The 25,804-nt window shown below is 34.2% G+C and overlaps 1 protein-coding gene across 1 annotated transcript; it reads left to right on the top strand.

The window, feature by feature from the left end:
* Positions 1–2,699: 2,699 nt before the first annotated feature.
* On the top strand, positions 2,700–4,723 carry LOC145064364 (uncharacterized). The gene is made up of 3 exons (XM_079011829.1): positions 2,700–3,112; positions 3,490–4,057; positions 4,112–4,723. Exons 1-3 carry the CDS (start codon positions 2,700–2,702, stop codon positions 4,721–4,723), a joined length of 1,593 nt encoding a protein of 530 aa, XP_078867955.1.
* The last annotated feature ends 21,081 nt before the right edge of the window (positions 4,724–25,804 follow it).

Below are 25,804 nucleotides of genomic sequence, written 5' to 3'. Positions count from 1 at the left end.
TTAATCCTGAAATTTATCGTTTGCTACCGCAAGCTACTTTTTAATGATAAAGTTTTTATTTTTTTATTTTTACCATCTTATGTTAAAAGGTAAATTTCATTAAAACCAAACTCCTCGTGATGTTATTTATGTTCAAAATATTGTGTACATGTGAAATCAAATTTGACAATAATAACACAATATCAACATATATTTTACACAAGTATGCAAAACATATGTGCATAAACCAACCATCTAATGATAATTTTGTGAGCTACCAAAAAAATATCAACTTCATTCCTAAAAGGACATTAAGGGACCAAAAATCTTGTAAAAGTCTTCATGTTCCCACTTTTTTCAACAACTTGTAACAAGTTTATAAAAATAATTTATAAAGTTTGAGAAACTTTAATAAAGCGGCTGAAAATTAAGAGGCTTTATTTAAAGTCGGTCAATGTCTAGAGGATTGTGCAAACACTTTTGGTGCTGCAAGTATCTAGAGGTGGAGTTATATGAGGATGGTTGACCAATTGAACGAGATTGTTGTAGAATGAGCATGAATTCTAACAAAGACAATAGTTGGAAGGACATGGTGGTGGAATTTTTTGTTTCTGTCTGTGATTCTTTTCTATCATTTGTATTATTTTGTTGTAGATATTACATGTTGTGCTAAAATCTGTTGTTATTTGATGTTCTGGAAGGAAATTTTTTATATGGGTAAAAGTTTCATTTTGATTTGAATTTATCTTATAATTTTGACTTATGTTTAATTTTTGGATTTTTTATGGCATTTATATTTTTTATATAATTACTCAAGAAGTTGATTTGTTTATTTTATAAACATAAATTTTAAATTCTGCAAAAGTAATATACAAGGCTACAAAGGTATAATGGTCGTTTTTATAATTCAGCACAATAATTCAGATGTTTCAACCAAACAACATATTAAAATTCAGATCTTAAAAATTCAGACTACCAGAAAATAACAAATAAGAGACACTATATATAATACAGATATAACTAGTTCCGTATCCTAATGGGAAATAAGATACATGATATCAAATAACTGTATTCTATTAGGTGTATCCTATGTCAAATATAAATTACAAAGAAATAGGATACGAGAATAGTAGTAGATGTATTTTATTTAGTGTATTCTATTTAAGATATAGAATACACTAACAAAATCGGCCCTATTCTATTTGGTGTATTTTATTTGGTTTAGATTAAATCAAACGCCCTTTACTTAATAATTCGTATTTAATTTCTATCTATCTAAAAAAACCTTATTTAATCAACCCATGTTTATCTAAAAATTTTACTTAATCCCTAGCCGTAACATTTTGTTTTCTTAAATCAAATCGACAACCTATTTGCTTAATTGAGAATCAAATCGACGACCTACTTGGTTAGTTGAGGTATGTTTTTTATTTTCCTTTAATAATCTTTATATAATCATTTATCACTCAAATTAGTTTTCTTTTAGTTAGTAATTGATATTATATTTTTGTTTGTTAATTTGATCATAGTTTTTATATATTGGCCTAGATTTTAGGTTTTCCTCTAAAGATAATAGTTCAAGTTTCGAAATAATCCCAGATGTATATATGAATCAAATTGAAAAGATTAAACCATAGAATTGGTGTTGGCTTCTAATGAGATAGGGGATATGATCTTTGATTTTAGGATGTTTGCTTTTGAAAATTTTTATAAACAAAAGTAAACTTACAAAAACTTAAAATTATCTACATTTAAAAGATGTGTCCAATTAAAAGTAATAAAAAAATAATCTACAAAACTTAAAGATTAAAATCATGAAAGTTTGAAAAATTATATTAAGCCAAGAAAAGAAGATAAAAACAAAATTTTGTTTGATTATGTACGTTTATGTTACTTTAATAAAAAGGATACTTTAAGACTTATATTGCTTATTAAATCATCGATTGAAATTTGTGTCGTGGAACTAATGCAATAAATATCTTATTTTTGTATTTACTATTAAACTTATGTGTAACAATTTTATAGGTTTTATGTTTTATGTATGAAGTCTACTTATTTAGACAAAAGTTTCAATAAATTTAAAAAAAAAAAAAGTTGAACAGAAAAATCCAGATTATTTAACATTTTCCTCAATAACCAAATTATATATATATATATATATATATATATATATATATATATATATATATATATATATATATATATATATATATATATATATATATATATATATAGGAAATGACAAATTATGTGATTTTCTAAAAATAATGAGATTTTTCTATTAAAAAACTTTTAGGACTTTATCAAAAAATTTCTCAAAATAATGAGACTTTTCCTCATAAAACTCATAATTTTATTTAATCTACAGTAGGTTAATTTTGATGAAAAACAGGCCGCTAGTAGAGTTTGAAATAAAAAAATGTTGAGCCTATAAATCGGATAAACTTAATTTAGAGTAAGTTACTTAATTTAAAGCAAAACTAAGTTGTTTTGGATGGTTCTATACCTAAGGTTAAATATGCACATTCACTTTTGTCGATTTTTTCCGAAATTATCAATATCTTAATGTGTAATGTTGCCAACTTTTTCTTAAATAGTCAATATGTTAATATTTATTCCCTAGACAAATTATTCAAAAAGTGGTTTAGGAGTGTCTACCTGCACCACCTATATCCATCTATGTATATTTATTTACTAAATGTTGATTTTATAATTTATAGATGGACCGTGAAACTTGGATGTATGAATTGCGACATGCTAGCGATGAATATTTAGATTACTTGAATATTTTTCTTAAAGCTGCTGATGATCATCGGGTGAAACAAGGAGAGACTCACATTTGGTGCCCTTGTAAAAAGTGTCATAATTGCAAAAAGTTTAGTGAATTAAACATACTACAAGAACATCTGATATGTTATGGGTTTATGAATGGCTATACACGTTGGACACGGCATGGTGAATCATTTGTTGATCGTAACATGGTTGATACTGAAAATAATGGTGATGATATTGATGATTCACAAAATGACAATTCTGATAAAGTGGATGACATGCTACATGATATCGAAGATAATATCCCTGATAAAGATTACGAAAAATTTCAACAAATGTTTGACGACGCTGAAAAACCATTGTATGTTGGTTGCACTAAATTTACCAAAATTTTTGCAGTGCTAAAATTGTTTAATTTAAAAGCAAGCAATGGTTGGAGTGATAAAAGTTTCACGGACTTGCTAGAGCTTCTACATGACATGCTCCCCAAAAATAATGAGTTGCCTATTTCATTATACCAAGCAAAAAAACTATTGTGTCTGATGGATTTAGAAGTCGAAAGAATACATGCATGTCCAAATGATTGTATGTTATATAGAAACGAGCATGCTAATCTACACGAATGTATCACATGCGGGGCGTCAAGATATATGAAAAAGAAACAAACAGAAGTAAATAGTGATGTGAGAAAGAACGACCCCCTGCAAAAGTGTTATGGTATTTTCCTATCATACCAAGATTGAAACGATTATTTGCAAACGCCAAAGATGCGAAATTGTTACGTTGGCATGCCGATAAGCGTATGGTAGACGAAAAATTAAGGCATGTGGCTGATTCTCCTCAATGGGAGAATATTGATTCTGAATTTAAAGAATTTGGTGGTAAGATTAGAAATATTCGGTTTGGACTTAGTTCAGATGAAATCAATCCGTTTGGAAACATGAGTAGCAGTCATAGCACATGGCCAGTACTTCTATGCATTTATAATCTTCCACCTTGGTTATGCATGAAAAGAAAATACATCATGATGCCATTACCAATTCAAGGCCCAAAACAACCTGGTAATGACATTGATGTGTTTTTGGCTCCATTAATTGAGGAAATGAAATTACTATGGAAATTTGGTGCCAAAGTGTATGATGCGTTCGAGAAGGAGTATTTCCAACTACATGGTATGATATTTTGCACTATAAGTGATTTTCCAGCTTACGCAAATTTGTCTGGATATAGTACAAAAGGAAAGAAGGCATGTCCAGTTTGTGAAAAAGACACAGTGTTTTTATGGTTGGGAGAATGTAAGAAACATGTATATATGGGCCATTGACGCTTTCTTCCAAAGACCCATGTTTATCGTAAAAAGGGAGATTTGTTTGATGGTAAAACTGAAAAGCAAGACATACCTGACCCAATGGACGGAAAAACTACATTTTCTCGAGTTCAGAATTTAGATATTCAGTTTGGAAAACGCAATAACAATAAGCAGCCAACTAATTGGAAAAAGAGGTCTATCTTTTGGGAATTACCATATTGGGAAAAGTTAGAGGTACGACATTGTCTTGATGTTATGCATATTGAGAAGAATGTTTGCGATGCCTTGATAGCTTTGTTGTTGGACATTTATAAGAAATCAAAGGATGGGATCAACATTCGAAGGGACATGGTTACAATGGGAATACGACCACAACTTGCACCCATTGAAAAAGAAGGAAAGCGCACGTATCTACCACCAGCTTGTCATACTTTGTCTAAAGATGAGAAAACAAAATTTTGTAAATGTTTGCATGATGTGAAAGTGCCATCTGGCTATTCTTCAAAAATTAGTAAGTTGGTGTCCATGAAAGACCTTAAATTAATGGGTATGAAGTCACATGATTTTCATGTTCTAATCACACATATGATTCCAATTGCAATTCGTGGAATACTGCGAGACGATGTCCGACACGCAATTACAAAGCTATGCTTGTTTTTTTAACATGATCCGTTCAAAAATTATTGACCCCGAAGTGTTAGATTCATGGCAACGCGATATTATCATCACTTTATGCCAACTTGAAATGTACTTTCCACCTTCATTTTTTGATTTCATGGTTCACCTTGTATCTCATATTGTAAGAGAAATAAAGGTTTGCGGTCCAGTATATCTACGATACATGTACCCATTTGAGAGATACATGGGTTTCTTAAAAGGGTATGTAAGAAATCGACATCGACCAGAGGGCACTATTGTTAAAGGATATGCTTCAGAAGAGGTGATTGAATTTTATACAAACTATCTGAAAGGTGTTCCCGCTATTGGGATGCCACAATCAAGACATGAAGGTAGACTTCAAGGGATTGGTGTTGTTGGATTGAAAGTGATCATACTTAATCGTGATGAATTCCACCTAGCACACTTTACAGTGTTACAACACATGACAGTTGTCGCTCCATACATAAATGAGCACATGTCAACATTACGATCTAGAAACAAAAAAAGGTCTAAAAAATGGTATGTTAAGGAGCAAATTAGAACATTTCCAACATGGTTGAAGGAAAAGGTGAAAGAAAAGTTAGATAAAGAAAATCTTGATCCTTTGGTTAAACTATTAGCGTATGGTCCGCGAAATGTCGTGTCCACTTACCAGAGCTACGACATTAACGGATATACATTTTACACTGAAAAACAGGATCGAAAGAGTACACAACAAAATAATAGTGTGACGTTAATAGCAACCTCGATCGGATACTCTAATGTGAATCACCAGGCACGAGCAATTATAGCCAAAGATTCATATTATGGTGTCATTAAAGAAATTTGGGAATTGAAATATGATTCATCAACTATAGTACTGCTCTTCAAGTGTAAGTGGGTCAAGAATAAAGAAGGTGTTAAAGTTGACGAAGACGGTTTCACACTTGTCGACCTTTCCACAGATGGCTATGTATCCGAGCCATTTATTCTAGCCAATCAAGCTAACCAGGTATTCTATGTTGAGGACCCCAAGAATTCTAGATGACACATTGTCCTGCAAGGTAAACGACGTATACTTGGTGTTGAAAATGTTGAGGACGAGGAAGAATACAACCAATTTGATGAGCTACCTCCATTTTCTATCGGCATCACATCTTCAAATGTCATTATCAATGATAGTGCTTATTTAAGGTCAGACCATAACAAATGAGTTTATGTTGAATCTAAGAAGAGAAAAAAGTATAATTTCATTTATTTAATTAAAAAACCATAACAAAACAACTTGATTGTCATTTGAAACGAAATAGATTATGATATTATATACTTACTATTTTTTGTTTGTTTGCAGAAACAAAAAATGACATGTTACTTATGAAGACATCTACTAGAGAAGATATTTTTATTTATTGACTTTGTTTTTTATTTTTTTTTTATTTTTTTTATAATGTATTTCAGTTCAATATTTTAAATAGTTTAATCATTTTGTTTTTTAAATATATTGTTTTTGTTATTTGATATTTGATTTTATAAAATTCACTATGTATTTTATATAACTAAAATATAGTTAAGATCTTTCAAGTTTTCAAATAACCAAAATAAAACTCAAAATTATTGTAATCGATTATATATATATATATATATATATATATATATATATATATATATATATATATATATATATATATATATATATTATAAAAACAATTAAGAAAAAAAATAATTGGGCCGGTTATTGGAATTGGGCAATACGGCAAGTAATTTATCCAAAATATTTAAAATCCCCGCCATCCAAGAAGTATGTACCCTAAATTGGATTGGTAAGTATAATCCTCCAAAAATTACCGTCGGTTTACCCTCTCCATAGTTAATTGCAACATCGCTACAGAGACGACGACCACTAGCAATTCTTTATCACCGGCGACCACTATCAACTCTCTGTTTAAGTCGTCGACCACTAGGTACTTTGTTTCTTTTAGTCGACCTTTTGAACAGTTTGTTATGATTTTAATACGTGACCACACTATACGTACCATCTTTACTCTTCTTCATACTACCGGCAACTAAAAAACTAAATACTCAATTGCACAAAACCTCAATCCAATTCATCTCTGTGGTGGAATGCGGCATGTCGCTAACAATAGTGTTATATATATCTTTTTGGTGGGTAGGAGCGGACCAACATGGTACATACTGACTAAATAAGTACATACCTTAAGAACGTATAATAATATTATAAATATAAATATTTCTTATTCTAAAGGATTACTAAAAGAAATTGTTAAAAAGAAATTGTTACAGTGATACTTGTACTAGAAAAGTAGTCTTGATCCGAACCTTGAAGTGGCATGGGTGACATACTTGGAAAAACTTTCCAAAATGGATAATCTTCTTTTTATCGTCTTTGCATAATGATTGGGATTAGATACCACATACTCCTGCTAGCTATAATACCATTGTTGGTCTTTTAGCCAAAAGTTATGAAAGAACAATTTCACTTTGATTTTACTTTGCTTCCACAAATATCAGATAAATTTGAAGAGAATAACATCATATTACCAAGTGTCATTTCATATGTAAAAGATCTGTAAAAGTGTTATATTTTTTATGTGATATATAATTCACAGAGAAGTTGGAAGGGTTTGTAAGTTATACAAAGCGAAGAGATTCTTTTTGACCGGTTTTTTGTTGAACCGTTGCGATGAATTTAAACTAATTGTTACTATTGTTCTTTTTTGTTTTGTTTTTATTATATGGATCAATTATTAACAATAGATTGTGTTTAATATAAAAAAGTAAACATGTGATTGCTTAATGAACACTGAAATGATTTTTTTTTTATTTTTTATTTTTTATTTTACATTTTACAATGATATGCAGTTATGGGTAACATGTTAAAAAACATTAATATTTAATTATTTAAGGAAAATGATGTTATTCTGAAAACCATTTTACTAAACAAACCTGATAGTTGCATTGAATCCGAGTTCTACAGTAACTTGCCCGTCCAACAATGGAAAATATAGAAAGGAGTAAGAGAAGCACCACATTGATAAGGGAAAAGACTAAAGAAAAATTAGCACCAATGCATGTTGATTTCGATAATCATAATCGAGCTATTGGAGAGTTTCAGCCTAAGTTTGCAAGTTATTGTGGAGTCACAGCCAGGAGTAGAATTTCTATCCTTAAAGAGAGTTGGGATAAAGTACCTAAGTGAGAGCTCCATGACTTGTGGTTGGACATTAAGGCATGATATTTATTACTTGCTAAATGTTCTTTAATTAATAATTATTACTAACAGCTACTATACTTTATTTTAAAAAACAGAATTATTGGAATATACCAAATGATGCTCCCAAAAAACAAACACTTAAAGTATACAACAATTCATGGATGGCCTACAAGTCGATGCTTGTTACAGATTTCATGGACAATGATCTAGATGCATCAACATTTTACCCGTACCTAACCAAAGAATTATGGGAAGATTTTGTTAAGCTAAAATCCACCGAAGAATTCCAGGTTTTTTTTTTGGGCTTTAGTACTTATTTATGATATTTTTAAACAACACATATTCTAATTGCATTTATATGTGTGAAGGAAAAAAGGAAAAAAAGGGAAGGAGACTGTGAAGAAGAACAAAAATCCAGCTCACTTAGGCCATTGGGGTATCGTGGGAACAAAGCTCGGTGGGATAAAGATATCGAGTTAGATACGAAAATAAAAGGACACCATATATCAAGCGAGCAGACAAGAGATTTTATCTATGCTAGGTCAAAACGCACTCCCTCAGGGGATTACATTGTAGCACCTGAGAGTGAGCAATTAGCAGATGAGTTTGTAAGTGTACTTTTTTTTCTTCATCTCTATATACCATTTATTTAATATGTAATTTAATAAAATCCTTTTGTTTGCATGTACAGATATCAAAAGATAAACCCAGAGTTGATTTGATGGCAAAGGTTTTAGGAAAAGAGCACCCTGGTCGCACTAGGGTGGTGGGTTATAATGCAACTCTAAAAGAATCAAGGATTAACCAAAGAAATTGGAAACAACAAGAGTTACCAGATTTGGAAGATTTGGTAACGAGGCTAGAGGAGCATTTGTTTAATAAGTTATTTGAGAAGTTATATGATAAGCTGATGACTGATATGGTGCCTGATATGATGGCTAAGGTGGTAGATACTGTCGGGGACATGGTCGACTCTATGGTGGCTACTATAGGCCTGTCGAAAAAACCCGAAACCCGTTCTACCCACCCGACCCATTTCGAATTCGGGTAGAATGGGTCGGGTAGAACGGGTAACGGGTATGAACATTCGGGTAATAGGTTAACCCGATAATAATATAGGTTGGGTTTTAGATATAAATATTTATTTTCGGGTTTACTCGAATACCCGAATTCATTTTTTAAATAATACCAAATATACAATGCAGTCACGTACGCACACTTCAAATAAAACAAAACCATTCGTTTCCTTCTTATGAACGGCGACTTGACAGTCGACGCAAACATGAAAATGGAATACGACGTTGAAGCTGAAGTCCTGAACCGTCATCATAATTCTCAGTTTCTCACTATCGCACGGAATGGAATTAAAAAAGTACATAACATATTATAATGATTTGTATTGTTATTATATATGTACTTGTTAATTATATGGAGTATTTTCCTACTCGATTCTTTATTAAACCAACCAACATGTAAATTTTTTTTATCAATAAGTGTCATTTAAGAAATTTTCGGGTATACCCGATAATTACCCAACGCGACTTCAAACCCGAATACCCGAAACCCGAAAACCCGAATTACAATATAGCACAAACCTTTTTGGCCCAAAGTGGCAATTTCCACCTAACCACAAGGACCATTCTTGCAATTTTGTCAATCGTGTATAAATATGACCAATTTTTTGGTTTCTGCATAAAATTCAGTTATGAACACTAATATGAGATTTTGTATAAATAATAAATTTTCATAAATGAATATTATTCCTACTGTATTGGAAATTGATTAATATTTATAGGCTAAGATTTATGTATTTTTGGATACTAGTTAATTTTATTTAATTTTACCAATTTTTATGGGATTTAATAGATTTTACTATTATTTTTTAATTAATTGGTATTATATATATTACCATCATATCCTTATTCCTCTTAATTTGCCCTAGTTATTTGTTTTCCATAGAACTCATTCCTATATATATATATATATATATATATATATATATATATATATATATATATATATATATACTCACACACACATACACACTCAAAATGTTACGAACAACATTGTACTGCCATCTTTTGAAGCGTTATACGGAAGAAAGTGTAGAAATCCATCATGTTGGCTTGAAGCCGAAGACAACAACCTCATGGGTCCTGAACTCGTGAGGGAAATAAATGAAACTCGTGAGGGAAACAAATGAAAAGATAAGAGTCATTCAAGCTAACATAAAGGCGGTTCAAGATAGGCAAAAAAGTTAAGCAAGTTTGAAGAAAAGACCTTATGAAAAGAAGGAATGTGAGTTAGTGATGTTGAAAGTCTCCCCATGGAAAGGAGTTATGAGATTTGGTAACAAAGGTAAATTGAGCCCAAAATAAATTAGACCCTTCAAAGTTTTGATAGTAATTGGGAATCAAGCCTTCAAGTTGGAGTTTCCTCAAGAACTCTGAGGAATACACGATACCTTTCATGTAATCTATTTGAAGAAATATTTTGGAAAAAAGGAATTGACAACTCCATTGAAGGAATGAAGGATCGATGAGAAGAAAAAATTATCATAAGAACTGGAAGCAATACTAGAAATGAAGACAAAGAGATTGACGTAGTGCTATTCAAATGGAAACACTCACTATGTTCTAATCTCACTTGGGAGACAAATAAGGAAATGATGAGGAGTTACCCTACCATTGTGGACTACGAGGCGATTCTGCTGAATGGAATTTTCTTAAGGATGAGTATTTGTAACATCCTAATATTTAAAATAGAAATAAATTAAGGATGATAACGGTCTAAGTATGTTAAATAACATGATAAAGATGCAAAAGTGAAAATAATGGTAAAAACTGGCAAAATGCATGAACTCAGGGACCGAATGTGAAAAATTTAGGAAATAAGATGCACACTCCCTACATTCTCTTCCAAGTCATGTTTTTCATTCAAGAGACTTCACTAATGGCGATTTTTTTTATCTCCTTTCCATCTTGGGTTTGATTCATGTGGGGAATTGAGCAACCAAACAAAGAAGGGAGGAAACAAAGGCTTGCAAGGTAAAATGTCCTTCCAATTTTACCTAGAAAAATATTTTGTGATGTGAGTAAATCCCCAATATAGAACTTGAGGAGATTCAATGACTAGGATATTAGTTTCTAACTTCACTTCGGTAGTTTTGTAGATCCCTACCTCAATCTAATCATTCCATTGGTAGATTTGAGGATTTGGGTGAAAAGCCTCATGAATCCTAAATATCTAACTTGGGTATTTCTAGTTGGTATGTTAAGATTGAAAGACGTTTAATGACCTAGATGATTTTTAGTGGCAATGAATCCAATTGGAATGCTCAAACTTACCCATGATGGTAGAATCATGCATAAGCTTGGATTTAGAGGGTTCTTTGGGAAAATCTATGTATTACTACATGATGATTGGAATCTAATAAGTTAATGACATTCATGAACACGAATTGACACTTTAGAGATGATATTGGAACATAAACACAAAGAAATGCTAGTGAAGTTCTAGCTCTAGTGAGTGTTTTGATCCAAAGGAAATTTGGGAACATTGAATGGAATTGAGCATTCCATAGTTAATTTAAGTACTTACAATGAAATTGGGTGTAGCATTATGGACTTAAAAACATTCATATATGTGTTCAATAAGTTGGAAACAAGCTATGTATGTTTTAGAATGTTTAATTGAAAAATAGACTAGTTAATCCTTTTTTTTAAAACTTGAAGATCATCGTGTTCTTAAATGTTTCAATGAACACTTAATGAATTAAGCGGAGTGTTTTTCTGATGATAAAACATCCTCTAAATATGATTAGGATGCGTGTGTGGCCTCTTAATGGAAAATCCAAAAGCCATATGTGGAACATACTGCTTGGGAAATGTTGTGTTCCTCATAACTTTTGCATACAAGCTCAAATTTATGCATGATTTTTGTCTACATTTGTATTTATACATATGGAATGAGTTGAAGAAATAAAATTAATTAATGGAACCTATTAGAGGTATTTTGGTCATTTATTGACTTTATACGTTGTATAGGTGGTATCTAAGGAGCAATTTCTTGTCGAATAGAGTAGCAATCTACCTTTGTGAACTAGGTGAGTACGTGCTGGCTTTTCCCACTTTAGGGTACATGGAAAAATTTTGACAACCCAAAATTTTTTACCTTATAAGTCCAACCAATCAATCGAGAGTCAGACTCGTTTCTGCTATCTTTTAGCATTGTTAAGGATCGTTTTATGAGTTCTAAGCCTAGTACACTTAAGGATTGGGTGTAGGGTTGTGTGATCTTCAGTTCATCGAATTGTATTCAAGCCATACACTCCTTGAAGAGGAGTGTACGACCGTACACATGGGTGTACGGTCGTACACCCAAGGTGGCCGTGAATTATCCCCCATAAGTATAGATCTCCTTCATTTCTCTTCATTCTTAAACTTTCACCTCAAAGAACTTCCATTCTCTTTAAACTATCATCAAGATCACTTTGATTTCCCATAAAAAAACGTAAGTGATTCTTCCATCTATTAGTTGTTATCTTTCTTAAATCTAGTATCACCCTTTGATTCATCCATGAAAACAACTCTTTATGACAGATCTTCAAATCTTCATCCATTTCACCAAGAACACCAAGAACACACACTTGTTCTTGGGCCGTGAACCCCCTAAAGACCCTCAAAAGTGTAAGTATTCCCTCTATAATCTAGTTAGACATGTTAAACACTTGATTCATAGCCTTAAAACATCATCAAACTCAAGATCATTAAGGGTGTATGGCCGTACACACTTGGTGTGGCCGTACACACCTCAAGTTCCTCCAAAAATGAAAGCCTTGTCCATCCGCTTGTTGTGCACTTGACACACTAGTTTCCCATGGATCAAACACCCTCTTTTGCATGTTTTCCATGAGTGTACGATCGTACACTCGTTTTTCCATACACCCCTTGGCCGTACATTCCCTTAAGTGGTCGTACACCCCTTGTAAACAATCACATGTGATTGTAACACTTTCTAGCAAGTGTTTCCTAGTACCTAAGGGTGTTTCCTTGCATGTTAGCTGTTTAAACCACTAATTACATGCCTATATATATATGCCATTATATTTCATTTAGGACTCGTTTGTGTCTTGGGAATTCATTCGTGGAACTTCTCATCCTTACTCGAATCTGCAATTGAATCACCTACATAAGGTGAGTTCATACCCCTATAATCAATCTTTTAAATGTTTTAAATGTTTTTAAGGGGGGAATACAAGTTGAACACAATGATAATTGTGTAAATGTTATTTGTGATAACTATCATATTCAAAGGATTTCTTATGCTTTATAAGTGATCAAAACTATTTCAAAAACTCTTTTAAAGTTATGTTACTTTATTGTTTATAAAACACCGTTTTTAAAGTACAATCATAACTCAGTAGATAAATGAGTCTTTTATTCAAGTCAGTATCAGTTCAAGTAAACATACTAGTAAACTATAATAGGTATAGTTTAGGGGTTCAATACATACTATAAAGAGAAACAGGGAGGAACATACTATGCACTAGGACAGAAGGAACATATTGTAACGAGAACAAGATAACATTAAATGTGAGACTACTTCTCGGCTTAGCAATTTGTTTGTTAAGTCGCGTTTTGTAACCAGAGTCTCCTAGAGGGAAAACGTTATTAGTATGGTTACAATCACATCACATTTTTGACCTTAATTATACGAATTGGTTTTAAGGTAGTCAGTACTTCAGTAGTCACTTTAAAATACTACTGCATACTTTCATTATTACAAAAGACAAACAGTACAGTCGAGTCTTTGTACATTCACTTAGAAAGGGGGCATATAATGCTAACCTTATGATTCCTTAGTGCATACATCAGGGATATATATTAATCGGGTCCGGCAAACAGTAGAGTGTGTGCTTTCCGCTTCATTTCTTGTTCCTTGTTTTGTTGTGGGCTTAGAGCAGATGTACCCAGTCTACTATCTATCCGATCTTAGTTATATATATATATATATATATATATATATATATATATATATATATATATATATATATATTCTGTATACACCAAGTATTCATAAGAAATACGAGGTATGGGTCAGGTCATAGTATACTAATTCAATACACCATTTTCTAGTACAAAAACATACATTTTTCAGATAGAACATGTAGTAGACTAAACTAGAAACTTATCAGTAAAAGGGTTTAATCCATTTTATTAAACCAGTATAACTTAAAGGACCTTTAGTGGTTAATTATATAATTCCTTAGCTTACACATCAGAGTTATATATAATTAATATCCGATAGGCAGTTGGATGTGTGCTTTCCGCCTTACTTCATGTTCCTCGTTTGGTTGTGGGCTTAGGGCGGATTCACACAATTAACTATCCGTTCGATATTAGATTATATATAGCTTTTATAAACTAAGTGATTATTGAAGGAACTATTATGGTTACCATTTTTACTAAAATAAATAAGGGTTTTATTAAGGAATGTTTTCATCAAATATAAAGAACTATTACAATTAACTCCGTGAGTACCACATGAATACGCCAGGGTTATATACAACGAAGATCTAACAAACAATGGGATGTGTGACTTCTGCCTCATTTCCTGTTCCTTGTTTGGTTGTGGGCTTAGGGCAGATACACACAATCGATTGTCTGTTTTCTCTAGGTTTTATATAACTTGTATCCATTTAGTACTCATATAAAGGATTGTAGAGTCAGTTTTACTTATCTTTCATCATATCAGAAGATATAGGATCTTTTGGAGGAACATGCGAACTTTTCTAATAGAACTTACAACTTACTTTACATCACTAAAATACTTATGAACTCACCAGCTTAAATGCTGATCTACTCTTTCAAAATAACTTGTATTCTCAGGGAACTAGTAGACAGGTACGCACTCTGGGATTCAGAAGATGAAGTATAGTAGCTTCATGTATTGTTTTGTTACTTACTTTCGGATTCAATCTTTTGTGAATCACTACTTGTAAACACTTTAATATTAATACAATGGTTGTTTGTTATTATGGTTACTATGATACATGTGTTGTGATACTAAACATGATGTCCTCCGCCCCCGAACATTTCCGCCGTTCCGGTTTGGGGGTGTGACAGATTGGTATAAGAGCATTGTTTATAGTGAACTAAGTATATCAACCTATAAAAAATATACAACTATAAATACAATGGGGCCGTAGTGCTCTGAATAATAATATCTTTTAAGAATATAGCAATACTTTATAAAAGTATACATACTTGCTTATACATATATACATACTAGTACAAGTATCACAAGAAGAACCGAACAGAAGTATTGAAAGGTTGAACACTAAAGTCAAACCTAGACAATTATGTAATCATATATGGGATCAATATAGCATGATCAAATATATTCATTTGAGATGTGACCGACATGTGTTTAGGGGTGATGTGGTGTTGCAACAGTCTTAAAACTTACCTAACTCTATTCAAGGGATTTCTAGGTTAGAAAAAAAAAGTTAGAATACTATGGGAGTATTTTGATACTACAAGACAGCAACAAGTTTAAAACATACCAAGTTAATTACATTAAAATACTATAGGAGTATTTTAGGCACTATAAATAACTTATGTAAGAATTTAAAGGACCCTTCTGGTAGGTCTATGATTCCGGAGTGTATACTTCCAAGGTTTTATATAATTAAGATTTTATAGACTCAGAATTTGTGATATGCGCTTTACTACCTGTTCCTTGTTTGGTTATGGTTTTGGAGTAGGATCACTTATTCGAAGGTCTATTTAATCTTAAATTATATACAACTTGTATACATTGCACAATTATAGGAGGACCCAGTAAGGATCACCCCATAATGTTACCCTTAATCTCATAGATTCTTTAGACACTTCCATTCTCGCACGACAAACCCAGATAGGTGTAACCACTCCATCATAACAGTCAGTAGAGGAGACAAGGAGAAACAAGGAGAGATTTCCAAGAAATGATCAGCCAGAGAAACTAAAACGTCTTACGCATCACACTAATAAATAATTACCTTAATTGACTTCGTGAGCTAGTGATTACACTACTCACAGTATGTGTTAGAATTATTTCTTTTCATGCAGCCAGTATCAGTTATTTAATTCACAGAAATTCATTCGAGGATAGCCACTTCTGATTCATAGAGTTTATTTTAGATAGAATCCCTTTATGAATTGTTCCCATAACGCTATGAAAGTCAAAACCAGATACACCCAGACCAAGGATAACTTAGTTTAAATATCACTTGTACAATACCTACTTCTACCCACTACCATGGACACATCTCAGGAATGTTGTCAGAAACATTGAGAATAGTCCAACAAAGTGTGAATTTAATAAGTATATTTAAAATGTTGGAATGCAACATAATCATGTCTTCACAAGGAGGTAACCAACCAACAGGCGAGGCACCAATTCTGTAGATAGACTCTACTACTTTTCAGGCTACGGTTACAGCTGCTGTGACAGCCATCATGGCACAACTCAATGCTAATAACGCCAGTGGAAGCAGAAGTGGTGTTGGTTATGCTAATCACAATAACAATCAAGGGAACCCGCTAGTGTCTGGTGACAAGGACACCCCAAACTACAAATCTAAGAACAAGAAACGGGAGTTTTGGGACAAAAAGGGGAAAAAGTCAGCTCAAGGTTCTACCAAGAGATGACAACCCATGACTACCCCTGTGGTCCCAACAGCGGTCACAACATCTGGTATTTCATATGCCACTACAACTCCCGTCAAATGATATGCTGGAAATCTTCCAAGGTGCGACAAATGCACCTACCACCACAACGGAGCTTGCCGAGAGGTGCAGTGTTCCAATTACTACAGGAAGGAGCACACTTCCCGTTTTTGCAAGGCGTCGGCATGACCAATCTCCCAAGTAAATCTGGCTTGTTTCAAGTGCGGCAAATCTGGACACTTTAGGAGGAATTATCCAATAGAGAGGAAAGGCGAAGGAGCTCACTCATGTGAAACTCGGACTCAGCACATCACTTCAACCACCGATGCTGGTATAATTCAGGTATGCCATGCATGTGGTGAAATGGGGTATGCCAAGAGAAACTGCCCAACAGAGAGAGGTGACGGAGGAGAAGGAGGAAACTAATGACAAGACATAAAGGAGCAGCGAGGAATCCCGATTTTGAGATTTTGGTACGTCTTCGAAATAATAATTGCTTTAAAATTTAATTTATATTTATATAAGATTAAAACTTGGGGAAATATTTAAAAGTAATAATAATAACTCACTCATCTGAAAACAAGTCACAACATTCATAAGGGACTAAAAATCCGTGCATGGAAGCTATGATGGCTTGGTATGTACATCAGGGTTGTGCATAGCTAAGATTTTGCAGACTTAGAGTGAGTGATTCCGCCTTAATTCATGTTCCTTTTTTGGTTGTGGATTTAGGGCAGAGCCACTTAGTTGTCCGTCTTATTCATCTTAATTATACATAACTTGTATATGTAAGGTGATTATAGAGGTACCGAGGAGGATCATAACATAGAGTATCAACACTAGCTATCAAAACACTGCACTATTAGTACTCGCTTATCGTGGTACAAATCGTGGCAGTGGTAATATCAAGGGAAAACAGAAAGCACTAGAACATTTACACAGAGTACATTGTCGAACACACCCGGGATATACCGTCGTATAACAAACGTTTCTTTCAAATCGGCCTAACCTTTGTTCCTATAAAGAGTCCGTTATCATCATTCATCATGGATTGGCATGGTCCTCACCATACTAAGTTCATATGTTTCCATCGCCTCGACCGTCAAATTCATGAAACCCTCGTCATTCGTAACGCAACTTGACCTAGACCTCGGAATCGCCTACCTCGTATTCTAAACCTCGAAGTACTCATGCGAGGAGTACCTTGCCCTTCGAAAACTTAACACCGTATATTCAGCAGACCTTCCCGAACTACCACTCGTCCAGCAAATCAAGTTCAAGCACATAGGCTAAGGACGAATACAACCCACCTATCACTAATAAGTGTATACGCTAGAGTGGTATATAATTATCATTATGCAGATTTAGTATGTATGTTTCTGCCATATCTCATGTTCCTTGTTTGGTTGTGGACCTAGGGCAGAGTCACACATCCGACCGTCTTACTAATCTTAATTATATACGACTTGCATACACGAGGTAATGATAATGGAGCAGGTATGAATCCTATCATGGACATTAGGGCAAAGTTTCTAGGTCAACGAGTGGGTATTCTGCCAATAAGAGGAGCACAACCCCAGGAGTACTTCTAAGAAAGCTAATTTTGGGACAAAATTCCATCTAACGGGGGGATGATGTCACAAACCAAAATTTTTTACCTTATAAGTCCAACCAATCAATCAAGAGTCAGACTCGTTTCTACTATCTTTTAGCATTGTTAAGGATCATTTTATGAGTTCTAAGCCTAGTACACTCAAGGACTGGGTGTAGGGTTGTGTTATCTTTAGTTCATCGAGTTGTATTCAAGCGATACACTCCTTCAAGAGGAGTGTACGGTTGTACACATGGGTGTACGGTCGTACACCCAAGGTGGCCGTGAACTATCCCCCATAAGTATAGATCTCCTTCATTTCTCTTCATTCTTACACTTTCACCTCAAAGAACTTCCATTCTCTCTCAACTATCATCAAGATCACTTTGATTTCCCGTAAAAAACATAAGTGATTCTTCCATCTATTAGTTGTTATCTTTCTTAAATCTAGTATCACCCTTTGATTCATCCATGAAAACAACTCGTTATGATAGATCTTCAAATCTTCATCCATTTCACCAAGAACACCAAGAACACACACTTGTTCTTGGGCAGTGAACCCCCTAAAGACCATCAAAAGTGTAAGTATTCCCTCTATCATCTAGTTAGACATGTTAAACACTTGATTCATAGCCTTAAAACATCATCAAACTCAAGATCATCAAGGGTGTATGGCCGTACACACTTGGTGTGGCCGTACACACCTCAAGTTCCTCAAAAAATGAAAGCCTTGTCCATCCACTTGTTGTGCACTTGACACACTGGTTTCCCCATGGATCAAACACCCTCTTTTGCATGTTTTCCATGAGTGTACGGTCGTACACTCGTTTGGCCATACACCCCTTGGCCGTACACTCACTTAAGTGGCCGTACACCCCTTGTAAACAATCACATGTGATTGTAACACTTTCTAGCAAGTGTTTCCTAGTACCTAAGGGTGTTTCCTTGCATGTTAGCTATTTAAAACACTAATTACATGCCTATATATATATATATATATATATATATATATATATATATATATATATATATATATATATGTCATTTAGGACTCATTTGTGTCTTGGGAATTCATTCCTGGAACTTCTCATCCTTACATGAATCTGCAATTGAATCACCCACACAAGGTGAGTTCATACCCCTATAATCAATCTTTTAAATGTTTTAAATGTTTTTAAAGGGGGGGGGGGGGGGAATACAAGTTGAACACAATCATAATTACGTAAATGTTATTTGTGATAACTATCATATTCAAAGGATTTCTTATTGTTTATAAACCACTGTTTTTAAAGTACAATCATAACTCAGTAGATAAATGAGTCTTTTATTTAAGTCAGTATCAGTTCAAGTAAACATACTAGTAAACTATAATAGGTATAGTTTAGGGGTTCAATACATACTATAAAGAGAAATAGGGAGGAACATACTATACACTAGGACAGAAGGAACATATTGTAACGAGAACAAGATAACATTAAATGTGAGACTACTACTCGGCTTACCAATTTGTTTGTTAAGTCGCGTTTTGTAACCAAAGTCTCCTGGAGGGAGAGCGTTATTAGTATGGTTACAATCACATCACATTTTTATCCTTAGTTATACGGATTGGTTTTAAGGTAGTCAGTACTTCAGTAGTCACTTTAAAATACTACTGCATACTTTCATTATTACAAAAGACAAATAGTACAACCGAGTCTTAGTACATTCACTTAGAAAGGGGGCCTATAATGCTAACCTTATGATTCCTTAGTGCATACATCAGGGATATATATTAATCGGGTCCGGCAAACAGTAGAGTGTGTGCTTTCCGCTTCATTTCCTGTTCCTTGTTTGGTTGTGGGCTTAGATGTCACACCCCAAAACCGGAACGGCGGAAATGTTCTGGGGTGGATGACGTCATGTCAAGTATCACAACACATGCATTATAGTAATCAAAGTACAACAAAACATTGCATTAATAGTAATAGTTTTACATGGTTACGTTACAACAATTCAAAGTAATACAAGTAATAGAATAGATACAACATGATACTAAGCTATCTTCATCAACAGCTCCGAGATGTACCTGTCTAATGCTAACCTGAGAATACAAGTTATTTGAAAAGCGAGTATCAGCATTTTTACAATGTTGGTGAGTTCATAAGTATTTAGTGTCATTTTGTCAAATAACTTTATGAAGTAGTAGTTTAAGTGTTTACTGTGTATTAGAGTTCTTTCCAGAAAATCCTATATTTTCTTTAATAAAGCAGCCTTCTACCAAGACTGGTCAGTGTTATGTGGTAAAAAGTCATTTTCCCTAAATTTCTATCTTTATCAAAATACCGAATTTGATTATTGAGGAAAGCAAACGACCTCAGGGAATAACATATGCCTCAGCAGTGAGGACTGCTGACTAACGCAAGGAATCATAGACTCCAGGAGAGTATCGAACTAACGACAAGCCTGGTTCAGTCTAACAAGTAGAGACTCAGACCCCAGAAGGTACCAAATGAAAGGTACAGCTGGTAAGGTCTAAAACAGTGAAAGACAGACCCCAGACAGTGTCAAATGAAAGATACGTCTTGTAAGGTCAAAACAGAGAAAACAGACCCCATACAGTATCAAATGAAAGATACATCTTGTAAGGTCAAAACAGTGAAAGACAGACCCCAGACAGTATCAAATGAAAGATACGTCTTGTAAGGTCAAAACAGAGAAAACATACCCCAGACAGTATCAAATGAAAGATACGTCTTGTATGGTCAAAACAGTGAAAGACAGACCCCAGACAGTATCAAATGAAAGATACGTCTTGTAAGGTCAAAACAGAGAAAACAGACCCCAGACAATATCAAATGAAAGATACGTCTTGTAAGGTCAAAATAGTGTGACTCTGAAGATGAATTACCAGCATATAGTGTAAATTGCCGGTGAAATACCGTTACCTTAAGGCCAATGAATTATAAGGTAACCCGGGATACTCGTAACCATACTGACTAGAGTACCAGACGCCCTACAAGCGTCTAAAATGTGACATTTGTCATCCGTGGCTTGGTAGGCCGGGACTGTAGCTAGCAGTCTGGGTGCGGGGTTGTCAATCCCGTATAGATCTATACACACAATGTCCGTTCTCCCTATAGGAGATTCTAGTTACCATCTAGACGACGGAGAAGGCCGTGTCCTGAAGATGCATCCCAAATAGTGGGTAGAGACTTCCAAATAGTGGGTAGTATATAAGTGCTAAACTAGAGGTAGAGACTTCTAAATAGTGGGTAGTGTGTAAGTGCTGAACTAGAGGTAGAGACTTCCAAACAGTGGGTAGTGTGTTTCTAATGTAAGTGTAGACTAGAGGTAAAGAATCTCAACTGAACTGACTAGAGAATTCCTGTATGTCCATACTCATATACATATTATATAACTAATGAATCAAACGACCTTCGGACGGCCATCCGATCCCACCAGACCACATCTCAACGAAGAAAAGGAAATAGGGCGGACGAGCCTTCCTAAGTCTTTCAATCATTACTTATATGTACCTATATAAGCACAGACATACATCTAACTAAGACTGAGTGTGTATCAAGTAGAAGTGATCCTTGTAAATTAGGAGTGTCTAACAAGTGAAGTAGGAGCGGTCGCAAGTGAAGTAGGAATGTCGAACAAGTATAATCATATCACGAAGTAGAGACGACATTAAGTGAAGTAAGAGCGTCTATCCGGTATAAGCGACTACAAGTATAAGTGAAATAGAGACAATAATAGGTATAAGCGTATCAGGAAATGAAAGCGTTAACAAGTAGGAGTTTACAATAAGTGAAGGCGAAGCAGCGGTAACTAACAAGTGTAAGTATTCGACCTGAAAGAGAAATTTGATTATATTTAGGAAAATCGCATTTTGTATTCTTTGGTAAAATCAGTGTGAAAACCTTTAGAAATCCTTGGAACCTTTATAAATCGGTTTGAAATGATTTTGAATAAAACAGTATAAGCAAGAGTTTGAAACAGTTTGAAAACCTTTTTGAAAGTCGTTATTGTATCCTACTCGGTAAAACAGTGTACAATGTGGTAAAATCTTGTGCATGCGGGTTATCAATCAGATGCGATTGATATGATAACTGGCATGTTTAACTTGTATTCCCCCTATAAAACATGTAAAAACATTTAAAAGGTTCATTCAGGGGTATGAACTCACCTGGTGTAAGTAGGTCCGACGAAGGTGCCGTTTGGGCGTTCGGTGTCACGTAAGGACTCGAACACACTCAATGACCTATTTAACATATGATAACATATGTTCACATACAATTAGTATATTTAATACTAATTAAACAAATATATGCGCTTAAAGGAGCAGAAAACACTTTGGATAAGTGTTTGGGTGTCCCGGGTAGCGTCTAAAGGTGTGTATGGCTTAGGAATGGAGTTTACTCTCCAAGAGTAAGCCCTTAATATGATGTTTACGGCCCAGGGACTATTCACCATGAGTTTATGGCCGTAAACTCATGGTGAGGGGTTCTAGTGTGCTAAAGTGTCTCATATCAATTGTAGATTTATGCTAGGCTCAAATATCAAATGTGTGAATGGGTTTAGAGCATTAAATGGCCCCTTTGAGGAGTTTACGGCCCTAGCAAGGGAGCTTACGGCCATAAACTCTTATACACACTTTCTTTTGGTGTTTTAAGGCTCTATCTTGTTAGTGGAATTTTTCTAAGTCCAAATCCAAAAGGCATGAGTGAGTTTAAGGTCTTTAAGGGCTTCAATAGGGAGTTTACGGCCCAGGGAAAACTCCTAAGGGAGTTTACGGCCGTAAACTCTCATTCTTTGAGTTTTGTGAAGTTTCAAGCCCCTAATACCTTGCTAGTAATTTATAATGAAGTGTGAGGCCATTTGGGGAAATTAAAACTATCATATTGGCACATTTAGGGGTGTTTACGGCCTTGGTACATGCCTGGGCCGTAAACTCCTTTTTCGCCTTTATTTTGATGTGTTTAAATGGTCTAAACCCAAAATACTAAGTCCCTAAATTATGTGGGAAGCCTAAGGGTGGTTTGGAAGTGTTTTTGAGGCATTTATACAAGTTTTAGAGGTGTTTACGGCCTAACCTTGTGCTTGGGCTGTAAACTCTCTTTTATGCCCTAAATCATTGTGTTTTCATGCTCAAATACTCCTAGGATAATCCCTTAATTTATTTCCAAGTCTTTAGGGACATTTTGGGGTCATTTTGGCCTCATTTTAGGGGTTTACGGCCTAAGGAGGAGCTTAGGCCGTAAACTCCTCTTTCACAGCTTCTATGTTCGATTTCTAAGCTATAAACAATAATCAATATGTTTAGAGTAAGCTAGGGTAAGTGGACTTACGATTTGGAAGCGTTTGGTTGTGGATTTGGGGCGAAAACGGGTCTAGAGAGAGTATTGAGAGAGAGTGTAAAAAGTCTCCAATGGACTCCACTCACCTTTATATAGGGTTTCGAGTCGGGGCTCAGTGGAATTCTACCCGATACTGCCGTTAAACGGGGCTTTTGGTCGCACCCGATTTAGTGGTCGTAATAATAAAACTTAACATTTTCCAAATAAATGGAAATGTGTGTTATGTGTTTTTATTTCCTTTTATCATGACTTAACGGCATATTTAATGTAAACAAATGGAATGTTTATTAAATTGACAACCTTTAATTAACGGAACTTTTATAAACTGGAATATTCCGTTAACGGTAACGGGGAAATGTAACGGGACAACTTGGGTTGTCACATTAGATCAGATGCACCCAGTCTACTATCTATCCGATCTTAGTTATATATATTCCGTATACACCAAGTAATCATAAGGAGTACCAGGTATGGGTCAGGTCATAGTATACTAATTCAATACACCATTTTCTAGTACAAAAACATACTTTTCAGATTGAACATGTAGTAGACTAAACTAGAAACTTATCAGTAAAAGGGTTTAATTCATTTTATTAAACCAATATAACTTAAAGGACCTTTAGTGGTTAATTATATAATTCCTTAGTTTACACATTAGAGTTATATATAATTAATATCCGATAGGCAGTTGGATGTGTGCTTTCCGCCTTACTTCCTGTTCCTCGTTTGGTTGTGGGCTTAGGGCAGATTCACACAATTATCTATCTGTTCGATATTAGATTATATATAGCTTGTATAAACTAAGTGATTATAGAAGGAACTATTATGGTTACCATTTTTAATAAAAGAAATAAGGGTTTTCTTAAGGAATGTTTTCATCAAATATAAATAACTATTACAATTAACTCCGTGAGTACCAAATGAATATACCAGGGTTATATACAACGAAGATCTAACAAACAATGGGATGTGTGACTTCCGCCTCATTTCCTGTTCCTTGTTTGGTTGTGGGCTTAGGGCATATACACACAATTGATTGTCTATTTACTCTAGGTTTTATATAACTTGTATCCATTTAGTACTCATAGAAAGGATTGTAAAGTCATTTTTACTTATCTTTCATCATATAAGAAGATATAGGATCTTCTAGAGGAACAAGCAAACTTTTCTAAAAGAACTTACAACTTACTTTACATCACTAAAATACTTATGAACTCACCAGCTTAAGTGCTGATCTACTCTTTTAAAATAACTTGTATTCTCAGGGAACTAGTAGACATGTACGTGCTCAGGGATTCAGAAGATGAAGTATAGTAGCTTCATGTATTGTTTTGTTATTTTCTTTGGATTCAATATTTTGTGCATCACTACTTGTAAACACTTTAATATTAATACAATGGTTGTTTTTTACTATGATTACTATGATACATGTGTTGTGATACTAAACATGACGTCCTCCGCCCCCGAACGTTTCCGCCGTTCCGGTTTGGGGGTGTGACAAAAATGAGTTTTGATTAAAATGATAATGTGTTTAAAGTATTTGAAAATGATGTTGCTTTACTTTCAAAATGAGTATTTTAGTACTAATGTATAGAATGTGTAAAGCATGGAAATTAATGACAAGAATATCGCTCGATCAAGATATCCCCATAACAAGATATAGAGGAATTTAGTGGGGGTGGCACTACCGCTTTGTGAGATAGATTACCTAGCAATTATGATGCTAGGTTGAACTGATTATGTTGTTTTCACTTTGGTATAGACTTAAGGGTATTGTTAGACCATATGTATAGAAATGGAAAATGTTCAATGCCAGAATTATCCCTAAATGTTAGAAGGTAATTCAATGTGAAAATAAATGCCTTTTGAATTATGTTATGTTTAATGAAATGTTTTGATAAATTCTGATAAATATTTTGGGTCTCAAACTCGCGTATTTCACAATAAATTTTGTCTTAGACATCATTTTATTCCATTCATCTCAAGTGTTAGTTCAAAGGTGTGAGAACAACTTATCATCCTCAAACTGACAGGCAGAGTGAGAGAACAATTCAAACGCTAGAAGACATGCTGAGAGCTTATGTTATCGACTTTGGTAAAGCATGGGATACCCATTTGCCACTGGTTGGGTTTTCATATAACAACAGCTATCACACTAGCATTAAGGCAGCTCCATTCGAAGCCCTCTATGGCCGTAAGTGCAGATCCCCTCTGTGCTGGGCTGAG

The sequence above is a fragment of the Lactuca serriola genome, chromosome 7 (genome assembly GCF_051521515.1).
Source record: "Lactuca serriola cultivar US96UC23 chromosome 7, Lser_US96UC23_V15, whole genome shotgun sequence".
Taxonomy (NCBI): domain Eukaryota; kingdom Viridiplantae; phylum Streptophyta; class Magnoliopsida; order Asterales; family Asteraceae; genus Lactuca; species Lactuca serriola.
Note: the sequence above shows the minus strand (reverse complement) of the source record. Positions and strands in the feature narration are given on the sequence as shown.